At 44.3% G+C, this 23,652-nt stretch overlaps 3 protein-coding genes across 4 annotated transcripts; 2 read left to right on the top strand and 1 right to left on the bottom strand.

Annotated features, from left to right (window-relative positions):
• Nucleotides 1–800: 800 nt before the first annotated feature.
• LOC133017698 (transcription factor JunB-like) lies at nt 801–2,564 on the top strand. The gene has a single exon (XM_061083854.1). It carries the CDS (start codon nt 1,226–1,228, stop codon nt 2,216–2,218), a length of 993 nt encoding a protein of 330 aa, XP_060939837.1. The 5' UTR covers nt 801–1,225; the 3' UTR covers nt 2,219–2,564.
• A 1,215-nt stretch (nt 2,565–3,779) lies between these two features.
• prdx2 (peroxiredoxin 2) lies at nt 3,780–8,869 on the bottom strand. Its single transcript, XM_061086278.1, has 6 exons — nt 8,770–8,869; nt 7,842–7,961; nt 6,302–6,455; nt 5,531–5,653; nt 5,227–5,357; nt 3,780–4,159 (listed from the first exon to the last, which is right to left on the bottom strand). Exons 2-6 carry the CDS (start codon nt 7,942–7,944, stop codon nt 4,077–4,079), a joined length of 594 nt encoding a protein of 197 aa, XP_060942261.1. The 5' UTR covers nt 7,945–7,961; nt 8,770–8,869; the 3' UTR covers nt 3,780–4,076.
• wiza (WIZ zinc finger a) lies at nt 8,506–19,273 on the top strand. 2 transcript variants are annotated; one of them, XM_061086260.1, is made up of 9 exons: nt 8,506–8,942; nt 11,990–12,045; nt 12,882–13,355; nt 13,933–14,724; nt 14,817–15,149; nt 16,575–16,789; nt 16,902–17,085; nt 17,197–17,356; nt 18,288–19,273. In XM_061086260.1, exons 2-9 carry the CDS (start codon nt 12,021–12,023, stop codon nt 18,442–18,444), a joined length of 2,340 nt encoding a protein of 779 aa, XP_060942243.1. In that variant the 5' UTR covers nt 8,506–8,942; nt 11,990–12,020; the 3' UTR covers nt 18,445–19,273. The 2 variants fall into 2 exon arrangements, with proteins under 2 accessions (XP_060942243.1, XP_060942251.1); XM_061086268.1 differs by lacking the exon at nt 8,506–8,942 and adding an exon at nt 11,392–11,454.
• Nucleotides 19,274–23,652: the final 4,379 nt, after the last annotated feature.

Below are 23,652 nucleotides of genomic sequence, written 5' to 3'. Positions count from 1 at the left end.
CCCTCAAGTTCGGCCTGTATCATTGATTACAAGCCCAACACACACGCTATGGTGCACAACTGAATTGATGTCCCTAACATCCGCTGGTGGCCACTAACACCTGCTAACATCTACTGACACTCTGTAACCTAAATTCAGCAGAAGACCTTCAAACGTACAAGGGATATTCCAAATGTCTTCCTATTTTCTAGACTACATTTGACAGGATGGATTAAAAGTACCACGCTGGTGTTAGCTGGGTTTAATCTCCTGGTATTTGTCTTCATCGCATGAATAACATTGTCCCGTCTGATCCCCTGAGCGTGTGTCTTCCCCTGCCAGACACTCAATATGCTTGGTGCAGTTTTTTTGTTTTTTTTGAAGACATCACGCCCAAGACTTAACACCACTTCTACCCATCCTCTCCCTGCCTGCAGGGTGAGGGAGGGAGGGAGGGAGGGAGGGAGGCAGTGTGCTCCTCCTCCACCTCCCACATCCCACAGAACTGGAGGCGCGCCAGGATGGGATTGGCTTCCCGCTCCTGTCAGGGAGGAACCGGTTGCGCCAGGATACCCAAATATGGACTGCTCGATATCAGTTTGGATCGCATGACTCAGCACAACAGAGTGTATATCCAAACCCATGGGTCTGATGTGGAGGGGGAAACTAGGGGGGAAAGTGGTTGCTGTGGTGTTTTAGGAGTCCCAGGACCACAGCCACAGTTTGAAGTGTGTGTGTGTGGGGGGGGGGGGTGGGGACCAGTAAAGGTGACTTGGTAATACAGAGAGTGGGGGGGGGTGCTCTCTGGAGGCAGGCTGTGTGCGCCGGTACCTGGGTTTAGACTCCCTCTCCACACACTCGAGCTGAATAGGCCTCGTCTTGTTTACAGTCCTTGTTCCCGGCAACGACGTCATCAGGTCTGCGTGACATCCCTGAGGGCGGGGACGAGAAGCAGCCAATCACGGGGCTGCTCGGAGCGCATGTGGAGCCGGATCTTATAAAGGCGGAGGAGCGGCCCGGGCTGCCCGTCACTGACAGGGGGAAACACACGCGGAGCTCCGATACACGAGTGGATTGAAAGCGTCTGATTTAGTCACTGCGACCCTAAAGGTACCACTCGTCGGCTGGGTACAGTACAGTTCCACTCATTTGGAAGTTTTGCTCTGCTGTTGATTACTCGGGCCGGGACACTGAAGCCTCGGCGCAGCGCACATCTTGTATTTGACTTGTCTGATTTTGAAAAATAATGTCCACAATGCTGGAACAGCCTTTTTATGACGACTCGTTTCTCTCTGCTTATGGCCACCCAGGCGCAGCGCTGCACGACTACAAGCTGCTCAAGCAGAATATGAACCTGAACTTCTCCGACTCTTATCGGAGCTCGAACTTCAAGTCCCAGCAGCTGCGCGGCGCCGACGCCGACTTCTACCCGGCTGCGGCTGCGTCTGCGGCGGACGTGGGCTCCCTGAAGCTCGCCTCTCCGGAGCTGGAGCGCCTGATCATCCAGAACAGCAACGGGCTCGTCACCACCACGCCGACCCCCGGCCAGTTCCTCTACAGCCGCGGCATCACCGAGGAGCAGGAGGGCTTCGCGGAGGGATTCGTCAAAGCGCTGGACGACCTGCACAAGATGAACCAGATGGCGCCTCCGAACGTGTCCATCGGCTGCCCGGCGCCGGGCTCCGTGTTCGGCTCCTCCATGCAGCAGCCGGAGCACCTGGAGTACACCACCCTGAGCAGCTGCAACGGCAACCCGGGTCTGTCCTCCTCCTCCGGCGGGTACCCGTCCACCACCATCAGCTACCTGCCGCACCAGTACACCCAGCACCACCAGGCCGTGGCGCACGGGTCCCACCACTTCCAGCACTCGCTGGCGGGCGCCGGCCTCCACCTGCAGCGCTACGCCGGGCTGAAGGAGGAGCCGCAGACGGTGCCGGACACGCACAGCAGCGACAGCTCCCCGCCCATGTCCCCCATCAACATGGAGAACCAGGAGAAGATCAAGACGGAGCGCAAGCGGCTGAGGAACCGGCTCGCTGCCTCCAAGTGCCGGCGGCGCAAGCTGGAGCGCATCTCGCGTCTGGAGGACAAGGTGAAGATCCTGAAGACGGACAACGCCGGCCTCTCGAGCACGGCCTCGGTGCTGAGGGACCAGGTGGCCCAGCTCAAGCAGAAGGTCATGACCCATGTGAGCAGTGGCTGCCAGCTCATGTTGGCGCCCAAAGTCAAGTCTTACTGAAGGAACGATGCACTTTCAACAACAAACACTGGACAAGGACTGCACTGACTCCACCATGAACTCCACAGACTGTGTGACAGAGCTGGCCCTGGGTGGCTCCTCTGGCTGAAAGGGAAGAACCCTCCTCGCAGGGAACACCAGACTTTAAGAAAACAAAAAACACTTTGGGCATTTTTGAATACGTTTTGAAAAGTGTCGTCTTGGCTTTGCCTGTTTACATTTTATTTGACTGCATATTGTGATGCCTCTTATGTAAGTTATTTGAGTTTGTCAGGTTGAGCCTGATGAGCCGGTCTTTTTTTACTTGTACAGTATATTTAAGTAAATGAAATTATCAAACTAAGAACCATATCTGGTGTTTTTCTTATTCACATCACCTGTGTTTAAATGACATTTATTAGGACTCGGTGAAGAAAGTGGATCAGTGCTGCTGTTACTTCTGGTCAGTAAAGTTTACAGAAGTTCCTCCACGTTGGAGACGTCCCAGCGTAGGACTGTTTCCCTATTGACGTACATGCGTCACTCCATATATGGTCAATTTAGCTAACAGACGTCACGTAACAGAAAAGGTTTCCGGGAACTCCCTCCTACATTGCCCGGCAGAGACGCTGCGCTCTCCACTTCACACCACAATATGTGTGTGTGTGTGTGTGTTGTGTAGATAAAGGTTTGTCAATGAGTGGTTGATTCGAGTTAATGGAGTTTCCCCATTCGGCTTTCAGTTTCCCAAAAACAAGCTGTGAGAACAGTTCAGGAAAAAAAGGTTGCAAAAAAAAAGTTCCATGCAGAAGTCATCAGACTGTCTGATGGTAAAGAGCTGGCGTGAAATTACAAGAATTAGTGGCAACAGTCACTGGCAGAAATAACCGCCAGCTAGTAGAATCCAGACAAAAGTGCCAAATAACAGGTTTAAACTTAACATATCGGGATTACTTCATCAGAGTAATGATATCTATTCCACTAAATAGTTATCAGGTGTCGTCCAATGTTTCTTCCTCAGAAGAGAATGGTATTAGACTCTTAACAGTGGGATAAATATACATTGATCAAATAATTTAAGAAAATAGGGCAAGATGGTGAATATTGTGCGTTTGAAGTTCTTCAGCACTAGTTAGATGTTTTGGGTTGTCAGGGATCAACAGATGTTAAGGATTCGGTTGTGTATCTTAAGAGTTTGAGTCTTTCAATCACAAGACATCCTCTAAGGAGCTTCTAGATACAACAGTCGTGTTCGTCTGTGTTAAATCATTTTCCAACAATCCAATCTTTCCCAATGAGCCTCTCGGTGCCATTTGGCAACACCAGGTTGTTGAGCTGAGTCAGCCACCACAAGAACTCCAATATTAACCAAGACTGAGTCTCATGACGTACTCACAGGCTCTGCCAGGCACAGGACCAACAACAAGTATATTTCATACATTTCTGCTCGCAAAAATATATTTTCCAATTTAGTCACCAATCTAGAAGTGATTCAGGAAGATCTATGGCACCACCTAGAGGTCACATTTGGAATGATCATAATATATTGAGTGCCACAGATACATTTACGAGACAATACAGGTGCATTTTTTTCCCCAGTGCTTTAATAAAGATGTAACAGGAATTATTCATGGCAAGGAAAATCATCTGAAAGTTTTCTGAAAAAGGAACAATACTATTATTTCAGTGCTTAAGACTATGTGGTCGCCCCAACAACTGTAAATACATAGATAAGAGTTGCCACAAAGGTATTTTTCCCTCAACAAGGTCAGAAACTTTGCTGAGTGTAATAGATTAGACTGGACGCCATGAGATACTGCTTCACAGGGACACCTCATCTGAAGGCAAGTGCTACAAATCAGCAAGGACACTTTCACATTTACTGCTTGGAGAAGAACTCTTTGCTCTTGTTGACATCGGGGATGATGGTGTCACTACCAGGTTTCCAGCCAGCGGGGCAAACTGAAGAGGGGGAAGGGACAAAGTGCAAAATAAGGCGTCAATGGCAAACAATAAAATGTGCAAACCCTGAGGACAAAGTACATGTGTTAATACCCAGGAGGGTAAACTAACAAAGCAAGCCACGTCTATCCGCTGAACGCTCCAGGTCAGTTTACAGCTACTAGGACTTTAACTTCTCCAGACACTCCTTGTCAGACGAATTTGCTATGACAAGCAGTTTGTATGAACAGGTAATTACAATGCAAATTGGAAGGTTTCCTCCAAGTTCAGATGAAAAAGTGAGATCCCTGTAGCTCCAGGTAGCTTAAAGAATATAGTTATTTCTAATATACACGCACACAAGATTTTAAATATAGTAGTCAACATACATTTTCTATGAAAAAATATAATGGAGTGATAGCACCCTGAGCAGATAATGAGGTCGCTCTGTGTGCTGCACTCTGGTTGCCGGTCATGTTAGTCCCGCTCTTTAAAACAGTTGGTCCTCTCCACCTTCATTAAGTGAGCTGATTGGCAATGACACCCAGGTGGACATGCTAATTTTCATCTATTTTCTGCTTAAACAGAAACACAGCAGTGACATCTCATATTTATACAGTTTATGGGCTGTACAGCTATGCCAACCTGCTGCTAGTCGCCATGCAAGCTGGTGGAGACTGCGCTACACTCAGAGAAGAGTTTTTAAAAACAGACTGTGGTATCTAACATGTAGTACTGACAGGAGCACAAACCAGTGGATGGTATGAATCCACTTTACCCGAGGGTCTCATGTACACAGAGTAACTCAATTCAGTTTTGCTTCTGGCTGTGTGTTCAGGGACCACTGTGACTGAGTTTGTCAACACCCATAGACAGGACTATATAGGTAGAACCTTGCTGAGAAGACAAAGGGATGGACAAGTTGTGACTAAAAACTGCATTGTTTGTCTAACAGCCAAGAATAAAGAAATTTAAAAAAATTTCCTTTTAAACTTAAAACACCCCCCCCCCCTAAATATCCAAATGCTAGATGTGAAATGTGCAGTGCAAGACATCTAAAGTTGAAAATATCAATTAGTTTTCCTCACCCTCTCCGTGTTTGTCAGTGTGCTGGAAGGCCTGGACCAGACGCAGAGTTTCGTCCACACAGCGTCCCACAGGCAAGTCGTTGATGGTGATCTGCCTCAAGGTGCCCTTGTCGTCAATCACAAACAGACCCCTGAGAAGCACAAACTGAGGTTAAAATAATGCACAAAATTATAACATCGCAACACTTTTAGTTCTTACTTAGTCATTATAGTAACCATAGAGCCGAGGTAATACATGTTACCATGCTCACACTAGACAGAGAGAACTGGGCTGTTGCGGTATTTAAATGACAAGTGGTCTGACCTATATGCGATGCCATCATCTTCCTTCAGCACACCGTAGTCTCTGGAGATGGACTTGGTGAGATCTGCCACAAGAGGAATCTTCATCTGTCCCAGACCTCCCTGCTTCCTTGGAGTGTTGATCCTGTGTGACATATTAAAGTCTAATTAGAAAAGCAACAATCCATTGTAGGTATTATGGTGCAGCAACAATAACAGGACATACAACACATGTGTACTTATTAAGTATTCTACTAAAAGTATAATCCCGAAAAGAATACAACCAAAGAACAGAACTCCTGCTACATACATATTGTGAAAACTGTCAACTATGGACATCCTCCCCGAGTCATTGATGATCGGATGATATCTACAAAGTACTGATCAGTACTAGTGCACACTACCCCTAAAGGACACCTTCATAAAAAATTAAAATGCTATAGACGAGTTTTAAACACGATTTACTAGCATCCTTGTGCTTTTTCTTAGGTTGCAACAGCTTTTCCGGTGTCAGTGATTAGAATATTTGTGTGCATTGTTTTTGAGTTGGTGGAGACAGGATTTGGAAGAACGATACAAATGTTAAAATGTATCAAAACAAACGTTTTTAACAAGCAGCTTCAGTGCACTGAAATCACCTGCTGACACATGTCAGAGGGAATGTTATTATTTCCTAAGTGCTGGCTCAGGACCACTGAGGTAGTCATGTTCCCACAGCATACAATCTCACTAATCCCACTAATTACAGTTGAACTCAAGTCGAGATTTCCCTCCAGCTGTAGAGGATCCTCACCATGCCAAGTGACTGAAGTGAGAGTCTACGGAGCAGCCGATAACCTCGCAGCCGATTTTGCGGAACTCTTCGGCCCTGTCGCTGAAAGCCACAATCTCAGTGGGGCACACAAAGGTGAAGTCCAAGGGGTAGAAGAAGAAGACAACATACTTCCCTACAGAGCACAAGGGGGAGAAAAACAAGGAAAGTATTAAGTTTGATGGGATCACATAGGAGAAGGCTGAAAAATAAATGTTAATAATCTGAAACCAAGTGGGTCAGAGTAGGTCTAAAATTAATATGGTTAAGTTGAACAGCTTTTACTCATCACAAATGATAAACAGGGAGTCTACCGCTATAAACAAATTAAGTTAAAGACTTTAAGCCCTTTTTAGTGCCACTTGAAATTAAATTTAGGACTAAACTTTTTTAAGACCCAACCACCTTGATCCCCATTGTCCCATGTTTGAAAGATTAGTCAAAGAGTGGTTTGCTTCATTAACATTTCCAGAGACTGACACCATAGAACTGGTCATTTTCATGCCACTAACCATTATACTTAAATTTCCCCGTGTTCTTAGACTAGAAAGGCATTCATTTCATACATGAACCAGGGACAGACTTAACGACGCGAAGCATACCGGAACTAAGTGTGGAGACATATTTGCTGAGACTTTTGGTGGCAACCGTTTGCTATACATAAACAGATATAATCATAGACACACAGGGAATTCAGACCTTTCAAACTTGTTTCTCCTTTTATTGTGTTGCAGGTCTGTGCTCATTTTAACGGTTTTATTTTCCTTTATTAACATATATGGATCAGTTCATCTGATAACCAGAAGGGTGGTGGTTCGATCCCTGACTCCTGCCGTGCGCATTGCAGAAGTCCCCGTGGACAAGGTTTCTGATGCTAATATTGTTCCGGACTCCTGTGCAGGCAGTGAATGGTGTGATAGAAATAAAATCAAATATAGTTCTTTCTATTTTTCAAAATTGGAAAAGCGCTACATAAATACCAGTCCCATGTTGCCTCTAGGATTTGTCTTAGCAGTGGTGGCAGGCCGGCCAACGTGTGAATGAATACATTTGCAAGAAGAACTTCTCTCCAGGCTGCAGTGTGTGTGTGTGTCTGCACGTCTCTGACACTCTTTACTTACAAAACATTTATTTAGTAATCTATCAATGGTGTCAGATCAGGAATCTGAATCATTAGGGTCTGCTTCCACCCTGTTGTACTGAATGCGTCTCATGGGGTGTGTGGCAGGTGAACTGCATGCACACAAAATGATGGACCCGCCCCCAGGTGTTTATGGGAAATGCGTGCCTCATAAAATCCAGAGCGAACCTAATAACTTCTGATTAGTGGTGAGGTTTATGGTCAAAGTGCAAAGTAAATGAGGCCAAGAGGAAAGTGGAGAGGAAGGAAACACCTGAGCACAGTGAAAGGGAACCAGGCCTAATGTGTGGGTCTGCCCCAATCCTGAAGCAGCGCCGGACAAATGGACAGATGTGCCTTGGACCCCTACCAGCGTCTTCCAACATTCAGTAGAACACTTACCCTTGTAGTCTGACAGCTTGATGTCCTTGAACTCCCCATCCACTACGGCCGTGGCTTTAAAGTCTGGGGCAGGCTTCCCGATCATGGCATTTCCCGAAGACATGGTGGTGATCAATGAGACTGAGGGTGAGAGGGGACAAACATAAGTAACTCAAGAGAAATGCATGCAGCTCAAAGACCATTGTGAGATAAGTGCAGCAGCTGGGTGGAGCCTGGGGGTGTGGGGGGGGCACCGTCTGGGGCTGCGATAACACAACCATCTCTAAGCTGCAGCCAAAGAGCAAACATGAGGTTTGGACGTTAAGTGCCTGAGGTCGAAGCTGAGGCGGATCCTGCGGTGCGGGGTCGAGCAGCTCGTCCAGTCACATGCAAGTCATGTCGAGGCAGCACGGAACAAAAGAGAATTAAGAAGCTTACATAACCACGATCAGGAGAACCAGTTAGGCTAGTCATGGTGAAGTTTGACATTCAAACACCACTGATCCAACTAATGTAGTCAGCTTGAAGTGGCTGCGGCTCATCGGTGCAGTGAATCGAGTGCACACTGAGAAATATCCTCATTTTATCTGCCATGGACACATAGTGAGAGGCAGACAAAGGCTAACGCTGCTCTGTCGGTTTCAATGGGTTGTGTAAGCTCGGTCCCAGTTCCTCTGCAGCTCCACGGAGCAGGTCAGTGACCCGGAGTGTGTCTGTGAGCCTCGGACAACAGACCGAACCAGAAGAAACAGGCCCACACACTTTCACACAGAGGAGCCTGGTTAGCTAGCTGCCAGTTAGCTCGCAGCTAGCTTCGTGCACCGGACCGGCTGGTTTCGAGCTGGGCTTTGTTCCCGCCGGAACCGCCGCTGCACCGGTCCAAGCTGTGCGGGTTAATAAGACAAGTTCTCCGGGGGAAGCGTGGCTCAAAGGTCCGGTTCACACTCACCTGTGTTTCAGTGAAGTCGTGCAGAAGTGTCGGTTCCGTGGAGGAGAGAGGAGAAGAAGAGAGAGGAGGAGCGAGGAGGCGACAGCTAGAAGGAGGCAGGAGCGGAAGTCAAAATTACTCCCCGTCAGAATAAGAGTTGGGATTTGATTGTGCATCTGCCTCTCTCCGTCCGGGTGAGCCACAGAAATCGTTTGAGACTTAAATGAATTGAAATATTCTGTTAATTAAATGATCTTACATCAAGCACAGAGTTTGGTGCACCGAAATCAATACACAACAAACAGTGGTGTATATACATTTTGTCAAGTTCAGCATATATATTAAACATTTTTTATAATTCATTCAAACATAATTTTTAAAGCCTCTAGCTAAATGATGTAAAACATTTAACAACATTAGAAAATACACCATATTAATGTGCAGAAAATGATATGACTGCCTATGAGAGTCGCCGAATCACTAATCAAATGATGTGTATTTTCCATCCCTCCATACATTGTCTATACTGTTTATCCTTTGAGGGGTATGAGGGTATGTGGGTAAGGAGGGGAAGGGGGTGTAATTTTATACACATGTATTGACTCCCGAGCCAGCGGCAGTTAAATTGTGAAAAGCCATTTCACGTTTTGCTCCCTCCTATATCTTATGGAAAACTGACCTCTGCAAGAGAGAATCTCAGAGGATAAAGATCTGAAGATTGTCGAGTTAAATCAAAGCACAATTTCAAAGTACTTAAATTCAAAATTCTTCACTTTAAAGGTTCAGTGTGTATAATTTAGGGACATTTAGTGGTGAAGGTGCATGTTGCAGATGAGTAACCCTCACCTCACCCTCCCCTTCCCAACAAAGAAGAGAATACCTGGTAGCTGTCAGTTTTCATAAAACCTCAAAAGGTCTTTAGTTTGTCCAGTGTGGGCTACTGTTAAAAAAAGATGGCTCCATTCGTAGAGAGGACCCTCTCCCAATGTGAATATCAAGTATTTAACTATTATAGGCACATTCTAGGGGGTAAAGAAAACAAAAATGTGTACAATGTAGATGTAACACACTTGTGAAAAAAATCACTAGGATTGTTTTATATTCAATTTCTGCCAAAAGATCCCTTTCACCTAAATCTTACACACTGAACCTTTAAGTGACCTCTGACCTACTTTTCCAATGCAATGCCCAACACTAATATGTTTTGAGGAAAGTCCACTTGGTGGCAGTGAAGCTCTGTTATCTAACTATCCCTGGTTCTTAGACTCCATGGCTGGACCATCCTTTTATAAAGGTTAGTGAAAGCACAACTGTTATGAGTGCTGGTCCCTTGTTTGCATCATGAAATCTCCCAGATTAATGTCTGAAAGATCAAAGTTCAGACATTTGAACTCTTGATGCACAAATTAGCCAGGCCATCGGACTAGGTTGAAGTTCTCTGGATCGAGAGTTTGCAATCTCTGAGGATTTTAATTTGTGGAAGAAATGTATTTATTCCGTCGCTTAAAACACAAACTGTACAGCCATTATTTAGATTGGCTTTGAAATGTGGTAGATGTAATTATAAAATATTTCTTCGTGCACACTCCAGATTCAGTTTTGATAAACCAACAGTTTGTACTCTACCTCTTCCAGTGGTTGTTGTTGCACCAAGGGGTGATCTTTGGGGATTTTGCTGGCAACCTTTCTTTATTTCTCAGTGTCAGTGCACTTTCCCGACGCCCCCTCACAAACAAATACCTCCACATCGTAGTGGGAGGCCAGCAACTTTCTCTCTCTGGACTGAGGAGGAGAAGATGAGATAAACACAACATGAAGTCATATGTGGATACAAGGAGCATGATCCAGTCAACAGTCCATCTAACAGAAAACATGAACAGTACATGTAGATTTAGTTGAATCTCATCTCATTAAAAAGGATTGCCCATGGGCTTTACTGCACAACCACATTGTTAAGATACAGAAAATTGCTTTCAACAGTGACACGTTTACTTCCAACTGTCAGAGTACAATACACTCTTTTAGAGCTATAACTACACCATACAGTTATTTATAAAGTTTAAATTACCTGTCAATAACTACTTTCCTTTTTGTACATTTTTGTTTTTATTGAAGCTATTTTTAATAGTTCACCATGCTTTTTCATGTTGATGGATGCACATACAACTCAGTTTACTTAACTATTGTTTTACTTTTAAATAATACTAAAAAGTTGACTTTTGAGTGAATAGTTATTAATCACTGAAAAATAAAATAGGAAAAGAGTGATACTACTAATATGAATTGGACATTATACAGGAGATAAGTGTGGGGATATATATCATGAAACGAGAGCACATCATGATTTCCCTCTGTGTTTTCTTAATTTATTTTACACGGATTTACTGTTTATATTTTTTGTGATTTTATTTATTTGATCTCATATTAAAATCAATTTGATGTCGTCTTGAAATTGAATGATATATATTAAGTTTTATTAATGTTTTTAATCACAACGTTTTCTTTGGAGAATATGAGTTGGCCTTTTTCTGGAGAGTCACTAGAGGGCGCATGCGATCCCCTGACACTCCAATGCTGATAAATCTTCAGAGCTTTTATTATGAAAGACCAGCAGCACCGGAAATGTGCCCCTAGCGCTACTTCCGCTAAGCTAGTCCTTGTGTGAAGCTGATGTTATGTTTTGAGACAGTCTGATCAGGCTTTTAGGTAAATCTACTTCTACTTCACTAACTGATCATTCAAGTGTATTATCTAATCGACAGCTCAGTGTTTGTACTTATTTTATATTTCTCATATGAACTGTAATCCGGGCTAGCATGAAGCTAACGTTAGCATGCTTCTGGAATAAATACAAAGGGGTGAAAGAGAGGAAGCTTAGTTAGCTGTCAAATGTTAGATTAAGCCACTTTTTCTACAGTTTACCATGAACTTACTGACTTTAAAAGTTGTTAAAAACAAACCGTAGAATCATGACTAATGAAGTTTAACAGTGAAAAGCTGCAGCCTCCAGCTTTACAGAAAGATACGAACGGATACTTAAACTCACAGCAACTATGTTGGACTTCATTGTATCTATTTCTGCCTCAGACTGTGTTTGTAGAAGTCATTTTCACTCCTATCTTTTATTTTGAAAGGCTTGACAACTGTAAATCCATAAGTCCCTGACAACAGCAGTAGCGTTATTTCTTCTGTCATTTTCTAAGTGGACTGATCAGTGAATTCTTTATCTTGTATCTCACAGGATCTGCAGGAAGTCAATCATCTCATTTAACATGTCTGCGGCCACTGATGCACAAGGTAAGAGGTGGGCACTCATTCATGAGAACACCTCCGTCATTAGATCTTAATTGTAGTATTTTTAGGTGATTGATTTCTTTTGAAGCCAGTCCCCTTTAATTCAATCAAGCTGCACCGAGTCTCACACAGTCATAGATATCAGTTCACTAAACTTACCTGATTTCTATTTTGATGAATTACTACCTGGGAAAACAGTAAAACCTTTGAAAAAAGGCAATGTTTTTCTTTGTTAAAGAAGGAGAAACAAATTACAGGATCTGCCCCCTGCTCTGGATCCACACCAACATTTGAATAGGTTATTCCATGACCCTTTTCGCATCCTTCCACCAAGTTCCGAGGAAATCAAACAAACATGCAAAACAACCAACAAGGGGTGAATGGACAGGGGTGAAAACATAACCTTCTTAGCGAGGGTAATTATTGGCCATTTCATATTGAGCTTGTTATTGTGCATTTCACTGGCTCAAGTATATTATTGATCCACGAGATCGATAATAGATCCGCCGGATTGATACGACAGACACTGACTAACATTCACTCCTCGGGGCTTCATCTTATTTTACAGAAAATTGATCTCAACAAGTGTGATAGAGATGTGCTGCACATTTGAAGTTAAGATAGGATAAAATGAGATAATCCCGTATTAGTCCCGCAATAAGGAAATTGGCTCCGTTGCTGCAGTGAAGGAGAAAGTAAAAGAAAACAGACGATATAAACACAAGGAAATTATGATATTATACAGTATTAGCAGAACATCCAAGAAAAAGAGACACCGGCTATTTCTTTACTGGAGACGCAATTTGTGGTGACAACCTGCCATCTGCCCTTCCCCACAGCAACGGTCATATGTGAATTCTGTGGAACATACTTCGAGACACGACGAGGTCTGTCCAGCCACGCCCGCCTCCATCTGCGGCAGCTCGGCGTGACGTTGTCAGAAAGCAGCGGAGCTCCCATCGAGCTCCTCTACACGCTGATGGAGGAGAGCGGCGGCTCCTTACCCAGGTTCAAAGCAGACTCCTCCACTCCTGAGCCGAGCCCCCTCAAGAAAACCAGCCAGCAGGAGTCAAGGACTCCCTCAAAACTGGAGGACAAAGGTCCCTCTAGCAAGCCACGGGTCAGAGTCATGACGTCTCCCCACACGATGGATCATCAGGGATCTCCGGTTCGATCTAAAGAGTCAGCAGCCACTGTCCTGCCGTCATCTCCTTCTGCTCACAAGCTCTCCGAAGGCAGCAGCTCCACAGAGCCCCAAACCCCAACCAAGCCACTGTGGGCACCGCTGGAGACCGATGCCCCTATCACCTTGGGTATGGCTGAATTCTGATTAATTGTCTTAAAGAAATGTTGTAAGTAGCGAGGTGAGTAGCTCTCTGGGGAAGACCACTTTAAATATCGAATTAAGTGTAAATATATGGCTGTAGATGTAACATTTCCATTTGAATCAAGTACATCTCAGACCGTGTTCAGACCTGGTATCAAGATCCATCCTGATACAATTGTGATACAATCTCCAGTGGTCAACGCACTTAAATGTGTCCTGTGATCCGATCACTCAGAGGTGGTCCGAGGTGCATGTGGCCACATTTTGTTCAGCTGTGTGAACACAATTTCATCTAAGGTCACATACCTGCTACAGTTTGACCATATTTTGAAGCTTCTCAGTGTCCGTACATTGATTTTGTTTGTATGTCTGTGTTTAGAGCAGGGAAGTGAGATCCGATCAAAATGGTCACATGAGTTACATTCAGGACCCATTTGAATGCCCTGTGAACTTAATGCCTTTTAATCGTGATCAGATCTGTCAGGATGGATGTAAATATCAGGTCCTCCGTACACTCCTGCTGACATGGTACTTCTCTTCCATCATTTTCCTCCCTCCTGCAGCCTCTGACACCCCTGATGAAGTCTACGTCTGCCAGCTTTGTGGCTGTTGGTATGAGACACGCAAGGGCCTGTCTAGTCATGCTCGGGCCCATATACGTCAGATTGGAATCCCCGACAGCGAGATTAAGGGCAGCGCAATTGATTTTCTCTACCGGATTATGGAGGAGGAGGACCTGAAGCCAATCAGCCCTGACCAGCAGGAGCTGCTCACCAGGAACCGGGCCTCCAGTTCCTCCTCCAAGCGTCCCTCTGAGCTGACCTCTCCTACAGCAGCTCCCCCAGGCAAACGTCCCAAAACGTCGAAAGAGTACACCTGCATTCTGTGTGGGGAGGAGTTTGAGAATCGTAAAGGCCTGGGCAGCCACGCTCGCTCTCACCTGCGTCAGCTGGGGATGACTGAATTGATGGGGAAAAACTCTGCAATTGACACCATCCAGGAGCTGGTCAGCAGTGGCATGTTAGAAGCTGTGCACCCCCCCAAACCCAACAGTGCATCCAGCTCTTCATCGGTGCCATCAGCATCCCCAGCCTGTCCTCTGTCCCCAGCTCTGTCTCCAGCTTTGAGCCTGTCACAGCGCCCTGGAAAGAGCCTTCACTCTCCTCCACCTCTGGTTAATAAGGCCCCCAAGGCAAAGAAAGGCTTCCGGCTAGCGGTGGACCCCCTCCTCAGAAAGCTGAAGCCCGAGCCTGAGGAGATTGAGGTATCAGCTCCATCGGAGATACCCAACACTCTCAGCATCTCTCCTCAGAAGTCGCCCCAGGCTCTTGTTGCTGCAAGAACTTTGAGTGCAGGTAAAGCATTTGAATTCATGCTCCAACACACTTCTTTTTCCAACCGTTTGTTTGGGTTTGCACATGAACGTCTCCTCTCTGTATGTCCTCAGACGCCCAATCCCCACCTACAGTCCTCTGTGACTTCTGCGGCCAGCTGTTTGACACCCGCAAAGCCCTGTCCTGCCACGTCCGCGCCCATCTGCGGCAGCTGGGCCTCACCTGGTCGATCAGAACGTCGCCCATCGACCTCCTCAGAGAGGTCATGTTGCGGGGTGAAGAGGGCCTTAAAGGTTCAGGCAAAGCCAGGTGGAGGCCTCAAGCCTCCAAAAAGGCCCCGGAGCGCCCCCAGTCCAAGGAGCCAGCCTCCAACCCCTGCACCTCACCTCTTGACTACTCCATGAAAGAGAAATCTCCGCCTGGCAAGAGTGCGGCCTTGTTTAATGGTAAGACATGCAGCTCTGTAAAGCAGTAGATTAATTATTTCTGTCATATTCCAGCGAACAAAGTGTCTTCTTGCATTGTGGTCAATTTGTTTTTAAGAAATGACGCACGGGTGAAATGACAAGTAGACCGGCATACACGGGCACTGAATCAATCCTGTAGTATCCTGTCCTGGTACCATAAATACTCACTAGAGCTCCAAGAATGTGTGAGTGGACACCTCCTGCTGTAGTCTGTGTTACAGGTGTCCAGGCTTATACCTTCTGTCACTCGCCCACCAGCCATAGCGTCTGCCTCACTTGTGTGTATCAGTGGTAGCACCCACGCTACTAATTATCTATATTCAGTCTGACACTATCTGCTCCACGCGGCAGCAGAGTCACCTCACAGAGTAACAGTCTTATCACAGAGGAGATGGGAGCTGACAGACAAGGATGATGAGGATTTGGTGTTAAAACATTATCACAGCGTTGGATATTTTGCGCCTCTACTATCTTTACAACACACAGGTCAGTGTGTTAGAAAGTGTGCGACTCCGGTCACCTTTATTGGATGAACCTGATCTTTCCCAGTGGGTTCAGGTGGTTCCTGACAGTTTGGGTATGCTCACTCTAGTTTGAGAGAGAGAGAGAGAGAGAGAGAGAGACCAGTGCAGGGTGTTCTGCACTTTACAATGTAGCAACAGCACAAAGCTCCTTAAAGCCTTTTATGTTGTGTTGAAAAGTGGACTGTCAGAGTTGAGGTAATCAAACACTGCACACAACTTGAAGTGCAGCAGAAGAATCCGAGGTTTCCCACAGTAAAATCCAATGTTGCAGGTCTCGCTCAGTGAACGTTGCAGAGAGCCAACACACATCTGTTCTTGTTAAATGTCCGGTATTAACGCTCGCACCAGTGTTGTCTGAAGTTTATTATCCGATGTGAAAATGTCCATACGTGGCATCTGATGCCCGGTCAAATCTGTGCAGCAGTCTGAGGAAATTACTGAGCCTTAGAAAATTAATTTAACTCTGTTTTTGGCAGAGTGCAACAGATAGGAAAATGCAGTTGGAAAATAAGAAGTCAACACCAGTCATCTCCTTAAATAACTCAGACTTGACTGTATAGGTTTTGCCCCATGAGACCCCAGAATGCAGAAAAACAGACTCTTGCCATTACTCAACTGTCTTTTCTAACTATCTATAGCTGTTTCTAAGTATTTGCACCAAAATGCAGATCCTCATTTCATGGCATTGTGTTACAGCTGAAATCCCTGAAGGCAGTTGTGGATTAAGCCAGTTCATTAGAGGGGAGTGTACCATAAATGTCCATATTTATGTATTTCCAACATGGCAAAATGATTTGTGAATCTCACTAAATTGGTAATAGATGACTAATACTCGTCTAAAAATACTCGTCCAAAAAGTGTCTCATCTTCTTTGTGTCAGACGCATCCTGTGAGCTTTGTGGGTTTAATTTTGAAAACCGCAAGGCCCTGGCCAGTCATGCGCGGGCCCACCTCCGACAGCTGGGAATCATTGAATGGAAGGCAGACGGAGCAACTTCGCCAATCGAGCTCCTCAGTGAGTTGATCCGGAGAGACCCAGTCAAAGTGGCGGCAATAACCCGCCGCTACCGTTCAGGCGACCTGTACATCAAGAAGGTGAGCTGAGCTCTAAAATATGTTGTAGAATAAGTAGTTCCCAGTCAGACTTGGACACATCCACAGATGTATCTAATACATACTCATTTACAACACGTTCTTTTTCTTTCAGGTCCATAAGCCCGGTGGTTCGCCCCCTCTGTCCCCAGACTCCGACTCTGTGCCAGGCAGCTTGAAGCTGGAGCCCAGGGCGGGCAGGGAGAACCTGGGCGTCATGGCCGGCTCATCCAGACAAACCCAAGGCCACACACGGACACTTGCAGGCCACAGCAACCCTGGTGTGCGCTCACCAAGGGGTGAGAAAAGAAAGGCTCTTGAATATCAACGGATACAGATTTACTGTAGATAGTACAAACATTCCTACTTTTTTTCCCACATCACTGTAATCGCTCTCTGTGAAATTGCAGGGGTCCATCCGCCCAAACACATAGCGGCCAGGGGGGGGCAAAGTCGGGACAAAAACTCCCAGCAGCCACCACGGACTGGCAGCATCCCTGCTATGCTGCCAAAGCCTCCGCTCACTCCACTGGTTAAGCTGGTCGGCAAAATCTACTCACTCAAGTGCAGGTCAGTCTATCAAGCTCAAAACGACACTGTCCCTGTTTTGTATTAAGTGAAAAATAAAAGTCCTTCACGATGTCAAGACAAGTCCATCAGCACATGCAGTGAGCTTGTCAGCAGCTTGATTTGTCAACTACATTGGTCAATCTCTCAGACCTTTATTTTTACTGTGTGTAGGGGAGGTTCATACCGTATATCGAGCTGAATTATCTGGATAAAATGATTCCTTATATCTCCATAAAAAAACTTCTCATGTTGGACTTGAAGATTTCAAAAAAAGATACAAAATGGATATAACAAAGTCAGACTGTGGTTTTAAAAGCAGCGTTGGTTCTGAAACACATTTGGCCCTCACAGGACGGTGATAAACATGGCAGGTCGCAGGTGTACCAGTATGTCACTTACTGACCTGCCTGCCTACACCCTGAAGCAGAGACAATAGCCAGAAGTTAGCGAGCTAGTCACGTAGAAGTCGGCTTCTAGCAGTTGTCAGGCCGTGTGTGTTTATGTGTTTTGGGGATAACATCCCTCCCCTTCCATCCATAGGTTGCATTTTTTAGCCTTTCCATGATTAGCAATCTTTGCTATAATCATTAAAACATGATTTTAACAACCTTCAAGGTACTGAAGTAGTAAATAGAATGGCACTCAGTCGTGTGTATACCTCCACCAAGGGCTCTATCTCTGTCCAGAATTTAATGTATTCTTTCTTGACCTGTGTCCCATCCCTGCACCAATCATGACAATCCGTTCAGTAGATTTTGTATAATCATGCTGAAAATCAAATGGACAGAGGTAACAAAACTACATTGTGTCACCACAAGAAAACTATGAGTCACAATTCCCTTAAATAAATATTTGAATTACATAGATATGTAGTGAACACTGATCGTGTTGTGCTTCAGTTTGGATGAAATCTGTCTGTCCTGCTGCCCAGGTTCTGTGAAGAGGTGTTCCACGGCCCTCTGTCTGTCCAGGAGCAGTGGATCACACACCTCCAGAAACACATCCTGTCGTTGGGGTACAAAGGCAAAGCGTCTCCTCCTGCCGCACCGGTGGCAGCTCCTGTGCTCGTGGATCCAGTCGCTGTCTAGTCCATGAGATCTCTCTGGAATTAATATCACACGTGGTAATGATTTTAACCATGTCAGAGTGGAGGGGAAGTGCATAGTACGAGTGTGAAATAGATGTTGCTGTCTAAACCTGGGGGTTGCAAACATGAGCCATGTTTGAAAGCAGGGGGCTATTAATCCACTCAGACAAAATCCCACAGATACAGTCGATCACAACACTGATAAGTGGGTGTTTCTGGAAAAAGTAGTCCCTCATTTTGACCATCAGTGCTTTATTCCCCCTGCCCATACATTCCTTCCATTTGTACCAATTCTAAATGTGTTCCAATGGGATTAATGTCATAAATGAATAACGCATCCCACATTAAGAGGACATTCTGAGCTTAAATTGATTTTCCAGTTTTTATTTTTGTTCTCCTGATCAGACTGGCACGGTCGCCATTTCACTGTGATGACCGATTTCTCCTTTGAATCAAGCCTTGTTTTATAAATGTACATTTTAAGTCTTTTACTTTTTAAATCCGCCACAATTTAATTTATCCGTCAAACAGAAAACATTTAAGACCGAAACATTGACACCAAAAAGTTACGCAATGTGTAACTGGTTCATCCTGGTCGACTTAAAAACCTAATGTAATGTCGCCAACCATCTGGACCATAGACACAATTAGTTTCGGTTATCACATCATGTTCAGGTATAATTGCTGATCACAAACTTATCAAATTCTTTGTACATTCCTTTTTTAACACCATTTTGTGGATGAAATTCTGTCTTGGATGTGAACGTATTGTGTATAAAACATGATTTTTATGTACAAATGAAGATAAATGGACATGAGCGTGCACTATTTTCACTGTAAGACTCAATATTTGTCTTAGCTATTTCTATTACCATCTCATTTATGGGAAAAAATTGTGTGAAATTCAGCACACAGATTCTCGTGTCTGGGATCAAACACATTTATATTCCTATCTTCTCATTTAAATACATTTTTGCGTTTTCTGTGTATTTTTTATAATTTTTATGGCATTTTATACTTATATTCGAGTCCCTAGTAGAAAGATTCCAATTGACAACGAAGACAGGTCCCACATGACAGTGAGACGATCGACGTCAGATAGACTCACTCAGTATATTGAGAAATCACTTCACTGTTAGATGGTTTTCTGTCGTTCCCGAAGAGTTGCTATGAATGATTAATAATAAATGACTTAATTAAAACTTTAAAAGCCTTTTTGATAAATTCAAATATTATGGCCTAAAGTAGGTTTTAATATCTCAATGCTCAGTTCAATGTTTTTTACGTTGCACTTTAAAATAGGTTTTTCCTTTTTTCTAGAGAAAAAAACAGATGTTTGCTAGACAAAAACTAGACAAAAACTAGACAAATGTGAAACTGATGTCTTAGTCTAGAGCCTGGCTCAGAATTTATCTCTATACTCAACTTTGCTGTGGGAAGGATTATAGATACATACTGTCTCTGTCTATAGTTTGAGGGATAACTTATTAGTGGTTATTCTGCACTAGGCTTCTTCACCTTATCTCCAGTTATAGGGAAGTGGAGATATATCTGGGACTATGATATTTCTTCATATCTGTCGTACTTGAAACTCGCAGAAACCCTTTTATTCCATTCTCACATTTACTTCTCATCCAAAACCCTGTTGTTTCTAAAGCTTATTTATAATTTTTAACTTTCACACTCAGGCTGACCAGGATTTAATTGTGTATTGCTGTAGAAATATTTTAGACTTTAACCCCTGGACCTATCTCTCCACAGTCTCGCCAACAGATTGCTGCTTTTCTCATGGCGCCTGTATAGAAAAAAAGAAGTTCCATTGTTTATACATTCTTTGAAAAATCAAGTCTAATCAAGTGTCTTCTCTGCCAGATTGGAATAAGAGTATCTCTAAATTGTGTAAACCACCAATCTCAAGCTTGCTGACATTTCAGACGATAACGTTTCAGCTCCTCGGAGCATTGTTGCCTTTAAAGTTGTGGAAAGAGCCGAGAGAGAAGCCGCACGTCCAGCATCCGAGTTATGAGCCATGTTTTTCTTCAAAACCAGAACCTCACCAACATGAGTGTGCAGTGTGCAGCTCCCCAGCCCTGCAGGCGTTTGGGTTTAAAATCAGTTTTAAAATATCAGTCGTCAGAGTAAAACATCTCTGAGCTCCTGTAACCTTGTTTCCCTTAACATCCACAGTGTGACTTCTGATTTGATTCCCTCTTCTTTCCGGGGTTATCAATCTTGCAACCTGTATGGATTCTGCAGTCCACGATATCTGTACTGCTCTGACATGCTCAGGGAACGTGGTTTAGAAAACTGCACACGTCCATAAAATCGGATCTGCCTCCTTCATCCCCTTAGATTCTCTCAAAACATGTCATCGTTTTTACATCCTAATAAATTACTGAACACGTTATTATTCAAAATTTCTTTATTACAATGTCCATGAATATGAAAGTGATATCAGATGGAAATCTGTGAGACTGATGAAGTGTCTCCTCTGCTTCACTTTCTCCTTGTGTTCAGGTTTAAAAAAATCTGTTTTTCACTGGGAAGAGGAAAATCTTTCTTTTTTCCCCCAACTTTAGTCTTTGCTGCTTGAAAAAAAAAAAAGCATTACGAAAAGGAAATAAGAAACAACTGTAAAGGGTTTTACATTTTTAAATCCGACACTTTTCAGTGCATCTAACCTTTATCAGGATTCTTTATTCAATAATTTATATTGATAATAGTGTTATGTCTTTATCTCTCAGCCTTATACATTGTTTCACATTATCTGGTAAATACATCTTTCACTCTAAACAATAAGTAATATTTTCCATCCCGTATGTGTGTACTACTGTATTTCTAACCATTGTCCATGTGGGTGTTTGTATCAAACCAGTTTCTTGTGATGTCTTCCAGATGTGAGTGAAAGATTGTTACTCATCTTCCTCTAGGACCACACTAGTTGTATTGCCCAAGTAATGCAACACCTCTTAGGGATTGAATGTCCGTGCACCTCGTTCAGTCAAATGCAGATTCAGATTTAGCCAATTTAATAATCCCAGAAGAACAATTTTTTAGACTGTGTACCCCTTGATTGATTCGAATAAACCAATTAGCAGCCGCAATCGGACATCAACATGCCACAGACTAGTGGACAAATCAACAACAACAACAATCAACAAGCATGTAGTAGCCTGACAACATAAGGAATGAAGGACTTAGAATACAGGTTTATTTTACCAGATGGCAAATAAGTAATAGTGCATAAAATGTTCTCACAGACCAAAAGCATCAAGGGTCCTGAACAAGTGATTTCTTCGGTCTCCCTGCTTGACCATGTGACCAGTGTTTGCATCAACTTAAGTTATGGGTCAAACACTGCTCCTATGGTTCTTAAAAGTCCTTATGATTTGCACCTCTTCACCGTGTATGATGCAGGCTTTAGGTTTGCACTTCCTGAAAACCAGAATATATAAGTGTGATTTGAATCTTTGAGGCCACATTGGCACAGTGAGGAGGCCAGAATACTTGCTTTTTTAATTTTAAATTTTAAAAAAACACTAACAATTGTGCATTTCACAATCAGAGCCGCTGTTGTCATTGAAACAAAGTGCTGTGAAATAAATGCCTTATATCGTGCCAGTGCCAGGGGAGAAAGAGTAATGACAAAACAAAAGATGGAAGGGAAAAAAAATGACACTGAAAATTCCCGAAAGTGAGAATAACTTAAGTGGTTACATATTTTTTCCTGAAGATGGATGTCGTATTCGGCCTAATTTCAATTATGTCAGTAGAACTCTGCATCATTTTTCAGTTTAAAATATTCAGTTACAGGGGCCCATCTTTCCAAAAATAGATCAGTCCTTAAATGCTTGAGATATGTGTTTTTCTCAACATCCACCATCAGATTTCTCAAAGAGCGAGTAATCCACGGTGAAGCCTAGACCCATAAAAGAAAAACCAGGGGGTTGCAGCACACAGCAGACGATGGCTCTGGATGAGGAGGAAAGACCCCAACTGGTCCCTGAGATGTAGGGGACACACACCCAGGTCTGATCAGCCTGTGGTGGGCCGACCTGAGAAGAGAGTGAAACACCCGATTACACAAAGTTATACAACTGATCATATGTCCCTAACATCTGCTGGTGGTCGCTAATGTCTCCTGATGGTCGGCAATTTAAGATCCAGTGGCTGTGGCTGAGGGCGTAGAGAGGTCGTCCCCTAACCACAAGGTCAGCGGCTTGATTCCCAGCCCATGCCGAAGTGTCCTTAGGCCAGATGCTGAATGGCCCCTCATAGATGACGAATGCACTAATTGGACAATGCAATGGATAAAACTGGGCTTTTCACCATTTTGTCCTGCTCTAAAATATGCGGCCATTTCTTCTCTCCTGCCCCTGCTGTGTCCAGGGGGGCAGCGCTTTGAGCCCAGATGAAGTTATCGTTCTCCTTCCAAGCAACACATAATACACAACATACATTTCTTTATTTTTGCAAGGTTTATGTCTGGGAACACTCACATGTTAAAAATGCAGCGGGTCCAACACATGCTTGCTGTTTCTAAAGAGGAAGAATCCTCCTGCACGTGTACCTTGAAGAGCTGCTGGACGGACCCTCCTCGGTGCTGTCCGCCTCTCTCACCACTGAGGCTGTGCAGGATCTGTGAAAGGTTTCCATGCAACAAAACACTCGTTCTGTTTTCTACCGCCTCCGCCATAGACAGCCTATGCTCTCCACTCTCTCTCTGTCACTGCCTCTGTTACACATTACCTCCACAGTGATGTTCCCTGAAGTCTTAATACTGATAACGTGTGATTTACTGCCAGAGGGAGGCCTGCCCCCAGCCGGCTGATGGATAAACGCTGGTATGCTCAGGCACTTACAGAGCGAGCGAGTTATCCCACCTGACAAAATCAGGCCAGGCTGTTGCTCACAGCTATCAACGCCTCACATACACAAGTGGGGGGGGGGGATTTCAAAGCGCTCATTGAAGTGAGAGCCAGAATTAGGAGCACATCTGTCTCCCAGGGCTGTGGGATTTGGAGGATCTGGCATAATTTCTGGTTCCTGACTAGGCTTCATGGGCCTTTTAAAACCCGCCCTGGCTTTATCGTGGCTCTGCTTTGCAAGAACCTTGGAGAGTCGAGTGCAATCACTCAACTCTCATAGTCAAGTGTAATCCTTATTGAGCTTCTCTTGACAAGACTGCAGTTATGACAGCAGACCAGAA

The sequence above is a fragment of the Limanda limanda genome, chromosome 2 (assembly GCF_963576545.1).
Source record: "Limanda limanda chromosome 2, fLimLim1.1, whole genome shotgun sequence".
NCBI classification, from domain to species: domain Eukaryota; kingdom Metazoa; phylum Chordata; class Actinopteri; order Pleuronectiformes; family Pleuronectidae; genus Limanda; species Limanda limanda.
Note: the sequence above shows the minus strand (reverse complement) of the source record. Positions and strands in the feature narration are given on the sequence as shown.

Coding starts and splice junctions, on each gene's coding strand:
- wiza (XM_061086260.1), top strand. CDS start 12,021: ATGTCTGCGGCCACTGATGCACAAG. Junction 12,046..12,881: donor TGCGGCCACTGATGCACAAG/GTAAGAGGTGGG, acceptor CCTTCCCCACAG/CAACGGTCATATGTGAATTC. Junction 13,356..13,932: donor CGATGCCCCTATCACCTTGG/GTATGGCTGAAT, acceptor TCCCTCCTGCAG/CCTCTGACACCCCTGATGAA.
- LOC133017698 (XM_061083854.1), top strand. CDS start 1,226: ATGTCCACAATGCTGGAACAGCCTTTTTATGACGACTCGTTTCTCTCT.
- prdx2 (XM_061086278.1), bottom strand. CDS start 7,944: ATGTCTTCGGGAAATGCCATGATCGGGAAGCCTGCCCCAGACTTTAAA. Junction 5,654..6,301: donor CACTTCAGTCACTTGGCATG/GTGAGGATCCTC, acceptor TATGTCACACAG/GATCAACACTCCAAGGAAGC. Junction 5,358..5,530: donor GATGATGGCATCGCATATAG/GTCAGACCACTT, acceptor TGTGCTTCTCAG/GGGTCTGTTTGTGATTGACG.